We start from the raw sequence: 17,244 nt of genomic DNA, 5'->3' as shown, positions 1-17,244 counted from the left end.
ACCTCCATCCTCCCTCTCCTCTTCTTCGTCCCACCTCCATCCTCCACCAACCTCCGCCCTCCCACCTCACCCTCCTATCTTCCATGCATCCTCCTTCCTTCTCCTCTACCCTTCACCCAGCCTCATTCTCCTCCTCTCCCCTTCATCTCAACTCCATCCTCCTCCCTCCTCCCTCGTCCTCCTTCCTCCTCCTTCCTCATCTCTTCATCTCATCTTATTTTTCCTCCCATTCCCTACCTCCTCTTCTATTTCACTTCCATACTCCTCTCTGTCCTCCTCAATCTTCTCCTTCTTACTCCACAACCGCCGTTGCATCCTTAAAAGGCTATCTCATCTAGTTAAAACGGTCATATCCTAAAATTATGCTGAAATTAACACTTAACAGTTAATATTAATCTCTAACAATCAAAGTTAGCATGTGAGTTCTAACTTTAACATCTAACGGTTAAAGTTAACATGTGAGGTCTGAAGATAACAACCGACTTTAGAAACTAATATAAAAGCTTTAAATTTGTCAGATATTAACTGTAGATCTCATATGGTAAGTTAAATTGTAAGATTTTAATTTAGGTCTCACAAACTTTAATGGTTAAATGTTAACTATATAAGTTAGATGTTAATTTCAGCAATTTTTTAAGTGAGGGTCGTTTTCGTCAAAGGAAACGGTCTTTCAAGCGATGCGGCAACTGTTTTGAAAGAAGAAGATATGGTTGAGAAAAGAGGAAAAATGATAAGAAGATATCGTGACAGCGAAAAATACAATGGTTAAGAAAGGATGAGCAGAAAAAGAGGATGCAATAGCTGAGGTGGTGACGGAAGAGATGATGGTTGAAGAAAAACAAGAAAAAAAAAAGTCATGGTCTCATGAGAAAAAAGGGAGGTAAAGAAGCTGAGGGTGAGGATAGTTTCGAGATTAAAAAAAAAATTTCTCTCCACTTAGGCGACACTAAAAAGGGACTTCTTCAAATAAAAAGTTGGGTCAGTGGGCCTAAGAACATCACCCAAAGTTGAGGTTATGGTCATTGGTCACATAGGGTTCCAATTTTGGGGTCTAGACACAGTTTTTCCTAATAATTATACTATTAAATAAATTATATAATAATAGTATAATAAAATAATTTATTAAATCATTTCATAAATTATTATATAGTTATTAATAGTATTATAATTGTTCTATGTATAATTATTATAAATAAGAACAATTATGTACAAATAAATTATTATAAATAAGAATAGTTATCTAATATGTTGTATATATTTAAATAAATTATATTAAATAACAATAATAATCCAAATTATAATAATTATTTATACAATTCTTTATACAGAATTTTATTTATTATTTATACAATTCTTTATACAGAATTTTATTTATTTAATAAATATTTTAATTGTTCAAGTTAAAAAAATTAATTGTTATAAAAGTCATTAATTCAATCAACAAAAATATTTCAAAACATAAAGCAAAACAAGATGCCCACGTGCAAAAAAAGAAATAGCATGTCCATGTGCAAAGCTCGTGCACATTTCTAGTTACATTAAAATAAGAACCAAATGATTATTCAAAAAACCATATCAAACAATTTAATGATCTGAACGATTTTCAGTTAGTTGAACCTTTTTTAAGCACCTAGACCTAAATTAATACTTCAAATCCAAAACCACCAGAACGGGTGCCATAAATTATCAGCCAACAACAATAATATATCGAGATCGATTTTAAACCTTGATCTAGATAGTTGTGTGATCACATAAGTGCAGGAAAATACATGCATATATGTAAAAATATACATGTGCACACACATAAATCATGCAACCAATAATATTCTTTTGCATCTCATTAATCAATTTGTTTCCTTGTCTTGGATAATTATTTTTGAAACTATATAACATAGTGACAGTTCTTTTATGCTGCTTGAACGGATTCCAATTTTGGGGATCTGCGTGCTGACCATAATTCCATCCTGGAGAACGTAGTATTTACTACCTATCAGTGTGCAATAAGATAAAAGAACAACTCAATGTTGAACAGCTCCAGAACTTACACCCTTATGTCATAATATTTCCTTGACACCCTAAATGGAATAAGTTGGGTATCATGAGTAGAGTACCTTTGCCCTAAGAATACGGCCCAGCCGTTGTGCTTCTTGACGTCTTGTTGGGTATCATGAGTAGAGTACCTTTGCCCTAAGAATACGGCCCAGCCGTTGTGCTTCTTGACGTCTTGAACCAGCATGAGATGATATTTGTATTATCACGTTAGCTTCAGGAATATCTATCGAATTGTCACCCACCTGAAGTGCACACATAAAAACAGAAGAATTAGTAGCCTGGAGTTAAAAAACAATTCTATAACCGCAAAGACAAATTTTCAACAAGCACATGGTAACTTTTCTTATGTCCATTTTCATACATTACCAATATCACAGGTCTAATTTCACGACTAGTATTAATAAAACATATTGTTGGAACATTACTCAATTGATATAGTCAAACTTACGCTTTGGTAATATTAAAGACTCCAATATTAGAGCTCTCATGATCACATATGGCTTCTACAGAAGCACCTTAGAGTAATTCTACATATTTATATTATGAAAAACATGTAGATCTGCAATTTAGCCTTGCTACTCTCAAAAAGACTCCAGGATGCTGACAGTTATTTACATAATATGAAACAAAGGGAAAATTATCATTAAAAAATACATAAATCAAATATCATAATCAAGTTTGAATACATACCTTAGATAAGAAAATTGTATTAACATCCGGGCTACATTTGAATGCTTTAAGAATTCTTGTCCTCTCAGCGTGGCTGAAATCATTTATTAAGAATAATTACAAGCTATTAGGGTTGCCAAATTAAAATGCAAGAGGGGAAAAAGTCATTGTTACTGAAGATACCTGGTTGCACCATATATCATAGGTTTCCTTAGCTTCATTGCATATGCGGTGAGGGCAAAAAGATTATCAGCAAACACAATAATCTTATCACCACGTTGTTGCTCATGAAAGCGAATCAGAAATTCACAGGCTCTGAATTTGTTTGGATTCATCACGTAAAGTGCCTGGTGATACAAATGGCAGAATCATTTAAAAGTATGCCGATATGTGGTACAAGTGCAGCAAGTTATATGGAGCAGAAAACAAGATGCAGTTAAATCACTCAATTCTCATAGATGCACAAGGATGCACACAGCAGATACGAAAAATATAAGAGACAAGTGGCGATAAAATCACACCATTTCGATACTAGGTTACTAAATGGTACATGGTTTCAATGAACCTTTCCTATTTATAGTGTCTCAACAAGGTAGCATAGACATATTAACTTGAGTTTGCCGAAGACTTCACACAGAATCAAAAGCTTCCTATGATAGTTCGGCATAGCCAGGAATGTCATGCTCCGACACAACTATTATCCAAATTCCACAAATAAGGACACCGCTATATGTATCTCTTTTGAATACATGCATATTTGACTCATATAATTATGGGTGTTTGTTGCTATCTATATATAAAAGGACATAATTATAATAAGTGATCTATAAGGTAATTACTCTTCGTCAAAGGGTCAAACATCGTCTAGCTTACATACAACTTTTAAGGTAAATAGTAGTTTACAGATTGTAAGCATCGGGTATGGATGGTCATACATGTTGCGTCCAGGTTTGTGCAAGATACCAATTTCTTGTTGGGGAAACTGTCAAGACATATCATAGCAATGAAGCCTAAACAAATTAACTTGAGCTTAACAAACTCTTTCTAACTAATACATATATTTTGCAACTAGTCAGAAACGTATCATTCTAATTTTTCAAACCCTCCACTTCTAACTAATTTATATCTTAAATTTTACATTTCTATCATCTATTGCCTAATTGTTACCTCAGAATACCTTGGAAATTTTTACTAGGATATTGAAATCAAACACAAAAAGTTGGTAAGATATTCAGAACTTTAATTCCTAGAAGATTGTGCAGTGAAGACGAAATTGTCCACGATAAAGGGGTCAGGAAGCATCAGACAATAGCAAGAAATAAAACAAGTTCAGCAACAAGGATTCATTATTTACTTAGGGATGTGTTCTTTATAAATTTAGGGATTATGTTTAAGTTTGCTAAATAGAAAATAGTTTGTTCTAGTTGGAACCAGATTACAAGATGAGATGATGACAGGTAATTAGATACTATCGGGTAACCAGCTGTGTCAAGTGGAGCAATGTCATCTTCTTAAAATAACCCATATGGGAGGATCAACACAAATGCATACCATCTGAGGCCTTTTGCAAAATTAGACATAATTAACACTCTTAAAATCGAAAGGATTTATTGTTCATTATAGAGCTTGTTTAAGAGACTAAAACTGGCAACATGAAACACATTATGGGAGCCAAGGAATATTTCATGGAGGATTATGATTTGCAAATATCGACTTCCTAATATTTCATTACTGCATCCTCTCTTCTTTCCTGAAGATCAGGATTGCTCCTTGAGCTCCATAGATTTTATCTTTATTCTATCTCACGAAGTACTACGTCAATCAGTTTCAAGAATGCACTCCGGTCCTTTTCTCGGAAAAAGAGGAAGCCATGAATGGTATGGTGCAAATGACATTCAGTTTGCTTTCTGAAGGGGCTTTTTATCGTGTTCAGAAGAATCAGAACAATACATAAGCTAACAAAGATTTTTTGGAGTAGGCTATATATGGTTTTCCTGCTAAGTCAAACATCTAAGATAGTTTTCTGGGGCATCGTCCAGGTCAAGTGACATTTTTTAAGGTAACATACAAGTGACTTTCGACATTTATACAAATTCTAGGCGGATGCAAGGAGCCATATGAAAACGTCAATACGACGAGCTAATTATTTGATTTGTAACTTCTTTCAGGCAAGAATTGTAATACTAATTAGGCAGAATATCAGAGAGCATCTTTATGTGTTTGGAGTCTTACTAAGGGATATAAGGATATACATATGTGGAAATTGTAAAATACTCGATCATAATCTGTGAGGTCGACATAATTCTTCTAACAGTATATCCAATAGAAACAAGGGAAATGAGTATCACTACTGTCAATGTCACGGTGCATCGTTTGGAAAATTATACCAAACCAGATTGATTTAGGCATTCATGATGCCAAAGTTGATACAAAGGTCTACTTAGGTTCTCCACTCTTTAGTTCTAAATCTTGTACAAGAGGAAAAAATTAGTAAAAATAATCATATACTCATTTCCTTTGTTTCTCGTGAATATCCTGTTAGAAGAATTTTAGGTTTTGTAGCATTGAAGAAAATTAATACGCTACTGGGTTCGAGGGTTCTTCCATACCTTTGAGAATATGGAGAGGAAGAAGAGAAGGGAGAAAAGTAAAAGAGTAAGATGCATTGCAGTCTTTAACTCAGGTCAAGTTTTTTGTCACACAATCTAATAACTAGTTACTAATGGTAAAAGTAATCAGATTGTGTGAGAAAAAACTTGACCTGAGTTAAAGACTGAATCTCACTCTTTTACTTTTCTCCCTTCTCTTCTTCCTCTCCATATTCTCATAAGTATGGAAGAACCCTCGAACCCAGCTGTGTATTAATTTTCTTCAATGCTACGAAACCTATAATTCTTCTACCAGGATATCCAAGAGAAACAAGGGAAATGAGTATCATGACTGTCAATGTCGTGATGAATCGTTTGCAAAATTAGATCAAACCAGATTGATTTAAACACTATTCATGACGCCTTGGAAGTTGATACAAAGGTCTATATAGGTTATCCACTCTCTAGTTCTAGATCTAGTACAAGAGGACAAAATTAGTAAAAGTAATTAGATTGTGCGGCAAAAAAACTTGACCTGTGTTAAAGACTGAATCTTAATCTTTCACTTTTCTACCTTATCTTCTTCCGCTCTATATTCTCAAAAGTATGGAAGAACCCTCGAAACCAGTAGTGTGTTAATTTCCTTCAATGCTACAAAACCTATATTATGTCAAAACAATTACATTCACCATTCAACGTATCCATCTGAGGAAAATCTTCAAAGCTTGTTGAAAAAGTTTTAAAGAATCCTGTATCAGCAATCTTATAACTGCAAAACTAGTCAAGGTGCTACGCATATATAAGATGACACCAAACACAGATCACACACTACTGACAGAAACACTATGATGATCAGAAGTTTTAATTCAAAAGGAAGGTACCAGATGGCTGCCTAAGACAGGTAATCAGAAGTTTGAATTCAAAAGGAAGGTACCAGATGGCTGCCTAAGACAGGTAATGTACTCGGTTCTATCCATAGACCATCACTATGATCAATTATCTAAATACAAGCCTCTTTCCTATTCAAAGATCAAGGAGAGAGTGACACAAAAGAACTAGAACAAAAAACTTGTAGCCTGATAACAGCACAGTAAACAAGCTTCCACTTGCATCCAGTACTACTAGCAAAGCTAACTACGAGCAATGGAAGACTTTGATGAACCACAAGGGAAATTCATGTTCATCAAATTATCTCAAACCATGAAACCATGATGGCAAACTTTTTAACATTCTATGCGAGGGAAAGGTATACAAAGGGGAAAGATAAAAAAATTTCAGAGCATCACTTTCATATCTGAGCCACAATACAATAATGTGAGTCCCACAGTCTTCAACTCTCCATAAAAATATACTATAGACTTCCAAATTCAATACCTTGGGTTGAGATTCCTAGATCGTAGTATAACATTTACCTGCTTCTTTTTAGAATTTTCCCTTTTCAAATACTCTGCAAAGAATTCCTTCGTCATGGGGCACCACACTTCAGCACACTGAACGTTAGCTATGAACCCTCCTTTTACCAAATCCAACCAATTAGCTTCATACAATTTTGGTCCTACAAGAAAGTTGAGATCTGTGATACGTTCGTCCTCTCTCACTAGCGTTGCTGTTGAAAATGTAAAGAGGCGATCAGAAAAAGCAGAATAATACAAAAAAGGTAAACAGGAAACAAGAATGAATGTGACCTCAGTCTGGGAAGCACTAACCAGTAAGTCCAAGCTTGCAATGAGACTTAGTAATGCTAATGACCTTCCGGAACATGTGTGCAGGAACAACATGCACCTGTGAAGGCATATACGTAGACATCAGAATTTTGGTATACATCAAAATTTAACAAAATCAGTAAGAAAAGTCAAGGAAAATGTTATATGGTGTCAAAACGAGTTGTCATAAGTAATGTTTCACATGTTATCTTGTGAGACAAATTTATCTAGTGATCTTCTCGAGAAAGATCTTCACCTCGTCCATAAGAAGCAAACCCCATTCTCTATTTCTTATTTCTTCAATGATTTTCTCAGAATCTTCAGACCTTTTTCCACCAAATGCAACCATGTTGTAAGTGGTGACAACCACACCAGCATTGCCACGAAATCTTTCTTTGTTATCAGATGTAAACCGACAAATATGTTCTTCCTTTATATTAGACCAAAGCTGAAACTGGAAAGCCCATTGATCCACAGAGACCGCGTTGGTAGCTAAGCAAAGACAGCTCTTCTTAATTCGACATGCCGCAGAGACACCAACCAAAGACTTTCCAGCACCACAAGGCAAAACAATAATGCCAGACCTTGCTCTTCCTACAAATTAACATTATCAAAATCCTTCAAGTAAAACTGCATGTAAAACTATAAGCCGACATACAATCTATAAGCCTTTATTCAAGATAAAACATCTCATGAAGTTGCTGAAAGAAAAAATAATATACAGATAATAGGTCTTCCAAAGATATTATAGTCTAAAACACAACAATGTTGATACGAAACCTGACAGAATTTTAGGAAGATTTTTGAGATAGTCAATCTTTAAGCTACATAATATAACTGGTCATATTTTACTCCAAATCCTACAAATGCAGCAATTAGGTGATTTACTAAGGCCCATTACGAGCCATTTGATGCCATACAAGCTAAAATTTAGCTACATGAACTTATATTGAGCTTCTGATGTCACTGCACATCCTTTCCAAGGTTTTCAAGTCTGCACATAGACCAATTATTTTATTATCTGACCTGGGAAAGCAATCTCCAACCCCATTCACCAAAACTACTACCCTCAGTAATTTTCTTCAAGAGGAAGAAATTTTCATTATTTAGAGCCAGTGCAGGGAAGGTTCAGCTAAGATGCTCTTAATGCACCTCATTTGTGTCCTTAATCCCACTGTGAACCTAGGTTCGATTTTTTAAGTCCAGAAGGAGAGAAGAGAAGGGGACAAAACCTATCACAAGATGGCTGCAAATATTATCATGAGTGTGAACATGAATGTAGGAAGTCACGCAGTGAAGTAAATACCATTCCCAAACATCTTGCTGAGACTCTTTTCTTGATATGGTCTAGGTTGTGCTTGCGGCTTCAATTCTATGTTCAAGTCTGGGTTCACCTGCGAGGACCAAATTACAGAATGAAACATATTGTTTAATTCAGTATGGCCTGAAATTGTATTCATATGGAAAAATGTCAACAGGAGAACAAATCTTATTAATTGCTAAATCTAATTGCAGCATGCATATATTCTCATGACATAAGCATCGCCTTTACAAAAATTTTCTGAATTGATCAGCTTTCCACACAAATACAAAGCATAGAACCAATCAGTAAATTACATGAACATTTCGTTGCTACATGCATAGAAAGGAAGTTATGCATTGCAATTATAAGCCTTCTTATCAAATACTTATTAAATAATATCATAGATGGAAAGTATAACTCACCGTATCATTTCTAAAATCATACTCCTCCAGCATAGGATAATTTAAGGCGTTAGGCAAACATCTTTGCTTCACGTTCTCAACCTGTAATGCGAAATAATTTCCCAAGAGACATTTTAAGTATCTTAAACATAGCTGGTTCCTTGTAATGCAAAGAACAAAGTACCTGGGCAGGATCAATTTCAAAGGAATGTGTTTCTTTCTCTTCAGCAGCAGCAGCTAAGTCTACACCATTCAGCAACTCATCATGGCCACCTTCTATTTCTCCAGCCGTTTTGCTAATTGTAAATGAACCACCTTCATGATGACCCTGAAATAGGTTCACAAAAAGAAATATAAATTACAGAGAAAGGGAAGAAACAAACATTTTCACCAACATTATTCTACACTTTGCAGTTGGTGAAATCAATGAGGGGGAAAAACAAGATACATGATTATTGGCAAGCGAAAGAACAAAAAGGGGTAAAGATTTATACTTGCACCAACGACATTTGTAAGAACTCCAAAACCAAAATGGAATACTTCAAATGAGAGAAATTCATATAGATAAACAAAGTGAAAACTTCAAGTCATTACCCATGGAAGAATCAGAAACAACAGTATATCTGATACATCTTCATATGCAGAACAATTTTCATCTTCAGTGTGACAACCAAGTTTCATTACAGATAACAGACAGGGACATAGAAAATATGTTACATTCTCAGATGACAGGGTTTCTGGAATTTTACACAGTCAAATTTATCAAATGGAAATAAAATGGATGAAAATAAGAATCCACTAAGCACAAGTGCCTTTCAGGTCAACACATAAATTATAAATTGGAACAAAGTATGCTCCAGAAAGAAGGGAAAATGTAAACATAAGATCTTTTTTTCTTTTTCTTTTTTTTGTTGCAGGAAAGTAGCTGTACAAAAATAGTTGATATCACAGTTAGTATATAATATATATAGACAACCATGAGACTATATTAGCCTCTTCTCCTTGCAAAAGGCTTAAGTAGGTTCCCTAACACAAACCATTCAATAAATATTTTAACCTTAATGAAGATTAAGAGAATGACATCCACTACTCCATGCAAAGTGATCCGCTAAAATGGTAACAAATGCTGAGCAAATTTGTTTCAATATATCCCACAAAATTAATCAAGATATTATAGATCTTTGGATTTATTTGTCTCCTAGAGATTAGTGTAACTCCCTATAATAAATTTCATATTACCCCTTAATGTAGATCCTCCTTCAGATAGGAAGTTAAGGGATTGCTCCTTTGCACAACCTTAAGAGTGCGCATCAGAAGGATACGCCAAGTAGACCACTAAGATTGAAAGACTACCCTTCATGTGCTGATGGTTACATGGAATCTGCACCAAGAGAGGGAGGGCTCCACATGGACAGACCATAGTCCTTTTGACAGGCTTCAAAGTGAAAAGAACCAATTGAAAACCTAACATAGTATATAATATTTTAAAATTGATTGAAAAATCAACTGTACCAGAAAATTCCACGTATGATGGATCCAAGAATCAAAGTAGAAAGCAAAATGTTTAAAATTAACCTAATCATGACTAACATCAATCTGATGGTAAAATCAGACTTCCCCACAAGCAATATATTAAAACAATGGTCTATAGGTGGATATCATATAGTTCTAAAATGACAATTGATAATACAAGTTTCCAGAAATAAAAATAAAATATTCTCAAGTCAATTGGTATCATACTAATCATCTTAAATTCTGAGAAAGGAATTATAAAGTATGTTTCCATGGAAGCAATATACCTCAAAACAAATCCTCGCACGAGATATGACATCATCCCTAAGCAATGTCTTCAGCACCTAGAGTACCAAATGAACTTCATCATTAAGCAAGTAAAGCAATAAATCGCTAATTATACCAAAAAATGAAATTAAAACACTAGGTTCAGAATGGTACCTCCGGAAAAGGTGACTCCACAAAGTATCGATTCTTCTTCAACACGAGTTTCACTTTCCCATAATTGGCGGTGGAAGCATGGATGAAATCTATCATCTCCTTAGGCAACTTAGTCTTTGATAGCTTGTTTAAGACATTTATGATTGTCTCGGTCTCAAGCCCAACCGACACAACAGCATAGAGAGAATGAGGTGTTAGGTTGTACTCATGCATAGACTCTGGCCTACATCCAGATTAACAAGAATGTTAACCATGGTTTATATTCAAGATTAGCTCAGATGGGGGCTATAAATTCTTTATCCAGGACAGGAGAAACCTTTTGAAAGAAGATTTAAGTCTAAAGTGACGAATAGCATGTGAAACTTTCTTGCCATTTAGTTGAAACCTTTTGAAAGAAGATTTAAGTCTAAAGTGACGAATAGCATGTGAAACTTTCTTGCCATTTAGTTGGAACATGGAAAACATATATCATAAAGTTAAATAAGAAATACTACATTAACAACAAGAAGCATTATTTCCATCAAACACATAAAACAAACATTGTTAATAACAAATAACAACCAAGCATCTCGTAAAAGATTCTAAATTTTATAGAAACATGTAATAAAAGGAGTGTTAGGGTCTGCGGAGTCAACTTGTAAATTTATGTAAAATAATCTCACCAAATGTGGATAATATGGGAGAGGATGACTACTATCAAGCAAATTAAACAAGTGAGCAGCTTTGAAATATGTACTTAGATCAAAATGATTACAGTCCTCAAAATTTACGAATTTCCCGGAGAAAAATTTTAGTTGGCATAATGAGCGGTACTTCCCAGGAAGGGTAGGACTCCGCAAATACTGTTCGTAAAACTAAAAGTTTTCAGTGGGGGGGCGGAGATGGAACTCGAGGGGCTCGAGGAGGGGGATTGGGAGCTTGAGAGGAAGATGGTCTTCCTCTGCAAGACCTGGGATGTTTAAGGTTACCCCTTTGCATAATGATTTGATAAAAATGAAGAAAATGCAACCCCTAAAAATGACAGAAACCCTAAAACTGAGATTTCACAAAATTGATAAGAGAGGAGAGAGAGATTATACCAATGAAAGGGAAATTTGCGCTTGACGGACGACTGGAACTAGATGAATGACGGAAGGAAACGATGGGGAAGAAGATCGCTAGTCGACTGAGATTGAACGTTGATCGGTTTGAAATGGGGAAGAACAGTGGTTTTGGGTATAGAGAACTTTCGACGGCCAGGATGATCTCACAAATAAAATGGACGGCCGGGATTTAGAAGTGAAGCGGGTCGGGTTCAGAACCAAACAAATAAATACGCAGATAAAATTTAAAAACCTAAAAGCAATTTGAGTCAGTTTTACGAATAGTATTTGCGGAGTCCCGCCCTTCTTGGGAAGTACCGCTCATTATGCCAACCGAAATTTTTCCCCGGGAGATTCGTAAATTTTGAGGACTGTAATCATTTTGATATTAGTACATATTTCAAAGCTGCTCACTTGTTTAATTTGTTTGATAGTAGTCATCCTCCCCCATATTATCCACATTTGGTGAGATTATTTTACGCAAATTTACAAGTTGACTCCACAAATCCTAACACTCATTTTATTACATCTATCGTTAAGGGTCGACAAATCTTATTTACAGCCAATCAGCTTTTCGAGACCCTCGATATACCTAGGGGTGACACACTGCTAGGTGATATCATGGGTGATGACTCTTCCGTTATCTCCTTAATGACTCTACCCGGTAGGCACCTTCCCTTAAAGTCTAACAATATCTCATTCTTAGCTAAGATCGTCAGACGTATCATCAGTTATAACATAATCCCCAAAACCGGGGGTTATGATAATTATTCCCTTGATCTCACTTATGCCAGCTATGCCATTATTGACAATCGGGATATCTTGTAGGGTAGAATATTCTTTGATATAATGGCCTCCACTCATACAAAATTCTTACCCTATGGAGCCATTCTCACCAAGATCTTCTCCCACTTCCATGTCGATCTATCTGGGAAAACGTCTGTTAAAATCAAACATTTCTTTGACACCTCTGCTCTCAAACGAATGAGTATTCCTCCTACCCAATTCGCCTTGGATCGTCTCCCTACTCCTGAGCCCCCACCTAGATCTCCAGAACCTACAGGATCTCATGAGTCTTCCTTTGACTCTTCATATAGACCTCCTCACCACTCCCATCCTGCTTCTTCTCGTATTCATGATTCGATGGCTCATCACATAGATAGCTTGGAGGAAGGAGTTTATGAGCGCTTGAGGGATCTTGAGCGTAGGCAGGAGGAGATTCGTGATGAGGTGATTGGCAAGGCCGATGGCTTGGAGGGTCAGCTTGATGCTATCCTCAGTTTGTTGCAGCCATCTACTCCCTCTCCGGGTCCAGGACTATCCTCTTCCTGATGCAGATATTATATGTTTGGATGTTTTTTTCCGTATATGTACTTAGTTTATGTTTTGTGAACATTTTGATGTAGTGATCTTGTTTATTGTTAAACACTATGTTTGTATGGCACTTGATTGATTAGTTGTTTTGGTTTGTAATGAACATGTGAGAGTTTGTTATAACAGTTCATGATGCCTTTATGTGATCATATGTTATTGTGTGGATGTGGACCATGTGGTTGTGATTATATATGTTCATTGCGCATTCTTGCTTAACAACCATTATCTATTCATATTTTGTGTGGCTAACCATTCTTTCAGTCTTTTAAATAGGGGGAGAATTCCCTATTTCCATATTCTCACATGTGCTTACATGTAGGGGGGGCTTTTAGCTCTCATTGTGTGTTTTCCCCATTTTTGATGTTGTCAAAGGGGGAGAAAAATGTGCGGTATAGAATATTTGTTTTGATTGTTTTTTTGATTTTATAATGCATATTGGTAAATTGTTTGTTAAATCATCATCAAAACAAGAAGGCCAACACATATAATGCTACAAGAAGAGCAACCACAATCCAGTTCACAGTCATGTGTTAGCTGTAATCTATATCAAATTGACTAGATAAAAATAAATCTTGCTTTTTCTGAGGAAGCCAGCAAACTCGGCGAAAACAATGTAATCAGATTGAAAGCATGCATGAACAGACTATGTTATGGTCTAGTTAGTCCCATATTAACTAAATGGGTTTAATCTATTGTGGTTTTATATGAGATCAAGATTCCCTCTCTCTAATTTCTAGCTTTTAGGGATGAGCGTCTCCGACAGATGGCATTAGAGTCAAACCTTCTCACTCGCAAACAAGAGGCATGAGCGGTGACCTCGGCATTGGACTGTTCACGGGCAAAACACTGAGATTGCAACGTTCAACTAGGACTAGACTAGTGCAGAGCCAGTCACGCATGACCTACAGAAGCGGGATTGTTGGCTAGGGTTCATTTCAGTCCCAAATTCATTAACTCGAGAGTCAATTGTGGATTTATGAGAGATTTGGCATTCCTCTCTCGACAACTACTTTTTGGGGGTGAGTTCTTATTAGAACACTATGATTAAACTCTAAACAATAAGAACTAATGTCAAATCTGAAGCAAAACCATCTAAAATCAGTAAAATATTAATTTAAAGCCATGCTCCATCCACTTCAACTACAAATGATGAAACCCATATCAAATTTAAGAAGTTGCAACAACAAATCACCTGCACACTGGCTCAGCAATGGCAATGAGGAAGTCATAAGCCTGTTTATACAAAGGAGAAAACGTCTCAAGAAATATCCTGCCGTCCCCGCACGCCCAAAGGGGCCTGTTAACGTGATCAGGCTTCAACTCAAGCTTCGTAAAGTCATTCTTCTTCGTCCACCAAAACCCCAAATTTTCCAATTCAGCCCCCAAAAAAATCCAAAATTTCACAATAAAATGGACAGCAATTTTGAAAAAAAAACAAATACCTCGTCGCCTATCATCATCCGAATCTTCTCCGAAATAGAGCTCTTCTTCTTCGACAACCTGAGCGGCCTAAAAGGAAGAATCAACTTTTTTCAATTTTTATGAATTTCAAACTAATTACTCACTTTTGCCGAGGACTTGTGCTTTTTGGACGGCCGACCTCTTTCACCTAAAATTAAGAACGAAAGCAAAAAATTTAAGACACAGAAACAGAGACTGATGAAATTGAGAATACGGAGAAAATTACCACGGTCTGCCATTGATCGATTGAGAACAAATACTGATGGATCGAAGAGAGAACTATCGCTGAAAGCGCAAACGAAAACGAAAGGGGACGAAATAAGGGATTTGCTTCTGAAATGTATAGACTTTAGTTTTTACAGAAAAGTCCCTGCAAAAGATAGTATTTGCGGAACAACCGGCCGAGGAACTAGTTTGGCAACTTGCCGAGGGAGGCCAGCCGAATTGAAACGAACAACACAATATGGGTGCTGCTACAGGGGGGAAACAATACTTCATGTATTCAGAATGTGACACCTCACATGTCCCACCATTGTGTCTCCTATTTGGGATCCTCGAGGCATTTTTGCTTCCAAATAAGGGTGCACAAAAGCTATTTGTATTCGTCGATATATTTGTATCCGTGTACGTTAGGATACAAATATGATTAATAAAAATTATAACCAATAGGATGTGGTTACGAATATGATTATACAATGAAATATCTAGATTTGTATCCAAAATATACGAATATATGATGATCATACACTTACAATTGTTGTAATACTATGGACCTAGATAGGCGACAAGGTTTTTTTTTTGTTTTTTGTATTTTGTCAAAATTCAAAAATTATAGATTGAGTGTGCAACCATAGATTGTACTTGGAATTTTTTTTATTATCAACTGAAATTTGCATTGTAGTTGTAAAACAATTGATGAATTCTGAACTTGGAATAGGTTTTGTTTATACTGCATTGTTATTGGAATTTTGGATCACTACTAATTCCTTAATCAAAAGAAGCAATGGAAGATTTGGAACACTACTCTCTCTTTATAGAATCAAAAAGAATCATGAACCTTTTTTGTGAATCATGAATTTTATTTTATTTTATTTTATTTATTTATTTATCTTTGTTATTAGTGGCAAAATCAAATCATGAATTGTGATTGTTAATCTTTATAATTGTTATAATCCTATTTTATTCTCTTTATGTTTGTTATAGAATTCAGGCTTGTAGAAAAGTTTCACATGTTTAAAGACTTCATACTATAACTTCTGTTGAGATTTTCTAATGACTAATTTCCTGCGTAATTTTCTCCCAGATCACAGCAGCATTCATTTTCAGAGTGGCCTATTTAGTTAGTGGTGCATTACGTCTATGGCTGTAAAAGAGTAGGAAATTGGAACTTATGAAAAAAAAAAGAAAGGTTTATATAATTAACAGCACGTTTGGTAATCGAGATTTTATTTTAAATACTGTATTTGGCTCAATTCTATTGTTTAGATACAAAAGAATTTGAATACTGAATAATTAACCCAAATCCATTAACATTTTAAACCTATACTAGCACCTATACTTCTAAATCCCAACTGTTGGCCTGTCATTTGCAATTACATGGTTTATTCTCTCTCCACTTCCGCTCTCCTGATCCCCCCCCACTTCCGCTCTCGCGATCTCTCTCCCTCCCCACTTCCGCTCTCAACCGACGGTGGCGACGACGACAACGACGACAATATCCAGTTTCACTTGCAAGCCCTAATTTCACCTCCGGCGACGACAGCGATAATCGAAAACGGTGAGAACTTCTCGATCATTTATCTCTAGTTCCACTGAAACCCTAATTCTAGAGAGAAGGTCCACTTCTCCATCTCTAAGTGGGCCGACGGAAAGTCCGAGAAGACCAGTTAGTTCAATTTCCTAGTTATCTCTCTCTCTCTCTCTCTCTCTTCGATCCCTAGCTAGCTAGGGTTTGACGATGGATCTATGTCAAGGGTTTCAATTTTTCTTCTGTTTTCTAAGAGGTTGATGATAGAGTTCACCATGAAATATGACAGATACATCTAACATGAAAAAGTTCACCATGACATGATAATGATAGAGTTGTTTTGACAAAATCAACAGCTACATTGTTATTACTTGTATTATCTAGTGAAAGAGAAAATATTATTTGATCAATTTCTAGTTTTATAAGTTCTTCAATTATTAAATTTGCAATATTAATACCAGTATGTGACTCTTCAATTGTAATAAAAGAAACAACTCTTTTAAACATTTGCCAATTTTTATCAATCCAATATGCTGTGATACATAAATAACCAGTTTACACTCTAGATGTCAAAATATCAGAAGTTAAAGAAAATTTACAGTTTAAATTTTTAAAATAAGAAATTATTTTTCCTTTTTCCTCCTGATAATATTTTAAAATATCACGTTGTTAGGTTTGACGATAAAATTTTGTAAATATGGATAAAAACCATCTCTAAACAAATCTTCAAATTCATCATCTTCTACTAATTTAAAAGGAAGGTTTTTAAGAACGATAAACCTGATTACGCATTTCCTGACTCGAGCAGCGCCATAATTCCAACTACCGAGACTACCAGAAGAGGAGGATTGGGAAATCATAAATTGTCGGATATCACCTTGAGGATTCTGACATTTGTTGTGTTTTTTTTA

At 35.6% G+C, this 17,244-nt stretch overlaps 1 protein-coding gene across 1 annotated transcript in view; it reads right to left on the bottom strand.

Annotated features, from left to right (window-relative positions):
• The window catches only part of LOC109823652 (DNA repair helicase XPB1-like), a 26,561-nt gene extending 12,129 nt beyond the window's left edge, over positions 1-14,432 (bottom strand). Inside the window, exons 1-12 of the mRNA XM_020389962.1 lie at positions 14,318-14,432; positions 10,670-10,892; positions 10,516-10,572; positions 8,901-9,044; positions 8,738-8,818; positions 8,319-8,406; positions 7,269-7,606; positions 7,016-7,091; positions 6,722-6,915; positions 2,905-3,068; positions 2,743-2,815; positions 2,181-2,294 (exon numbers count right to left, since the gene is read on the bottom strand). Coding sequence (XP_020245551.1) covers positions 2,181-2,294; positions 2,743-2,815; positions 2,905-3,068; positions 6,722-6,915; positions 7,016-7,091; positions 7,269-7,606; positions 8,319-8,406; positions 8,738-8,818; positions 8,901-9,044; positions 10,516-10,572; positions 10,670-10,882 — 1,542 coding nt within the window. The 5' untranslated portion in view covers positions 10,883-10,892; positions 14,318-14,432. The remainder of the gene's footprint in view (positions 1-2,180; positions 2,295-2,742; positions 2,816-2,904; positions 3,069-6,721; positions 6,916-7,015; positions 7,092-7,268; positions 7,607-8,318; positions 8,407-8,737; positions 8,819-8,900; positions 9,045-10,515; positions 10,573-10,669; positions 10,893-14,317) is intronic.

The sequence above is a fragment of the Asparagus officinalis genome, chromosome 9 (assembly GCF_001876935.1).
Source record: "Asparagus officinalis chromosome 9, Aspof.V1, whole genome shotgun sequence".
NCBI lineage: Eukaryota > Viridiplantae > Streptophyta > Magnoliopsida > Asparagales > Asparagaceae > Asparagus > Asparagus officinalis.
Note: the sequence above shows the minus strand (reverse complement) of the source record. Positions and strands in the feature narration are given on the sequence as shown.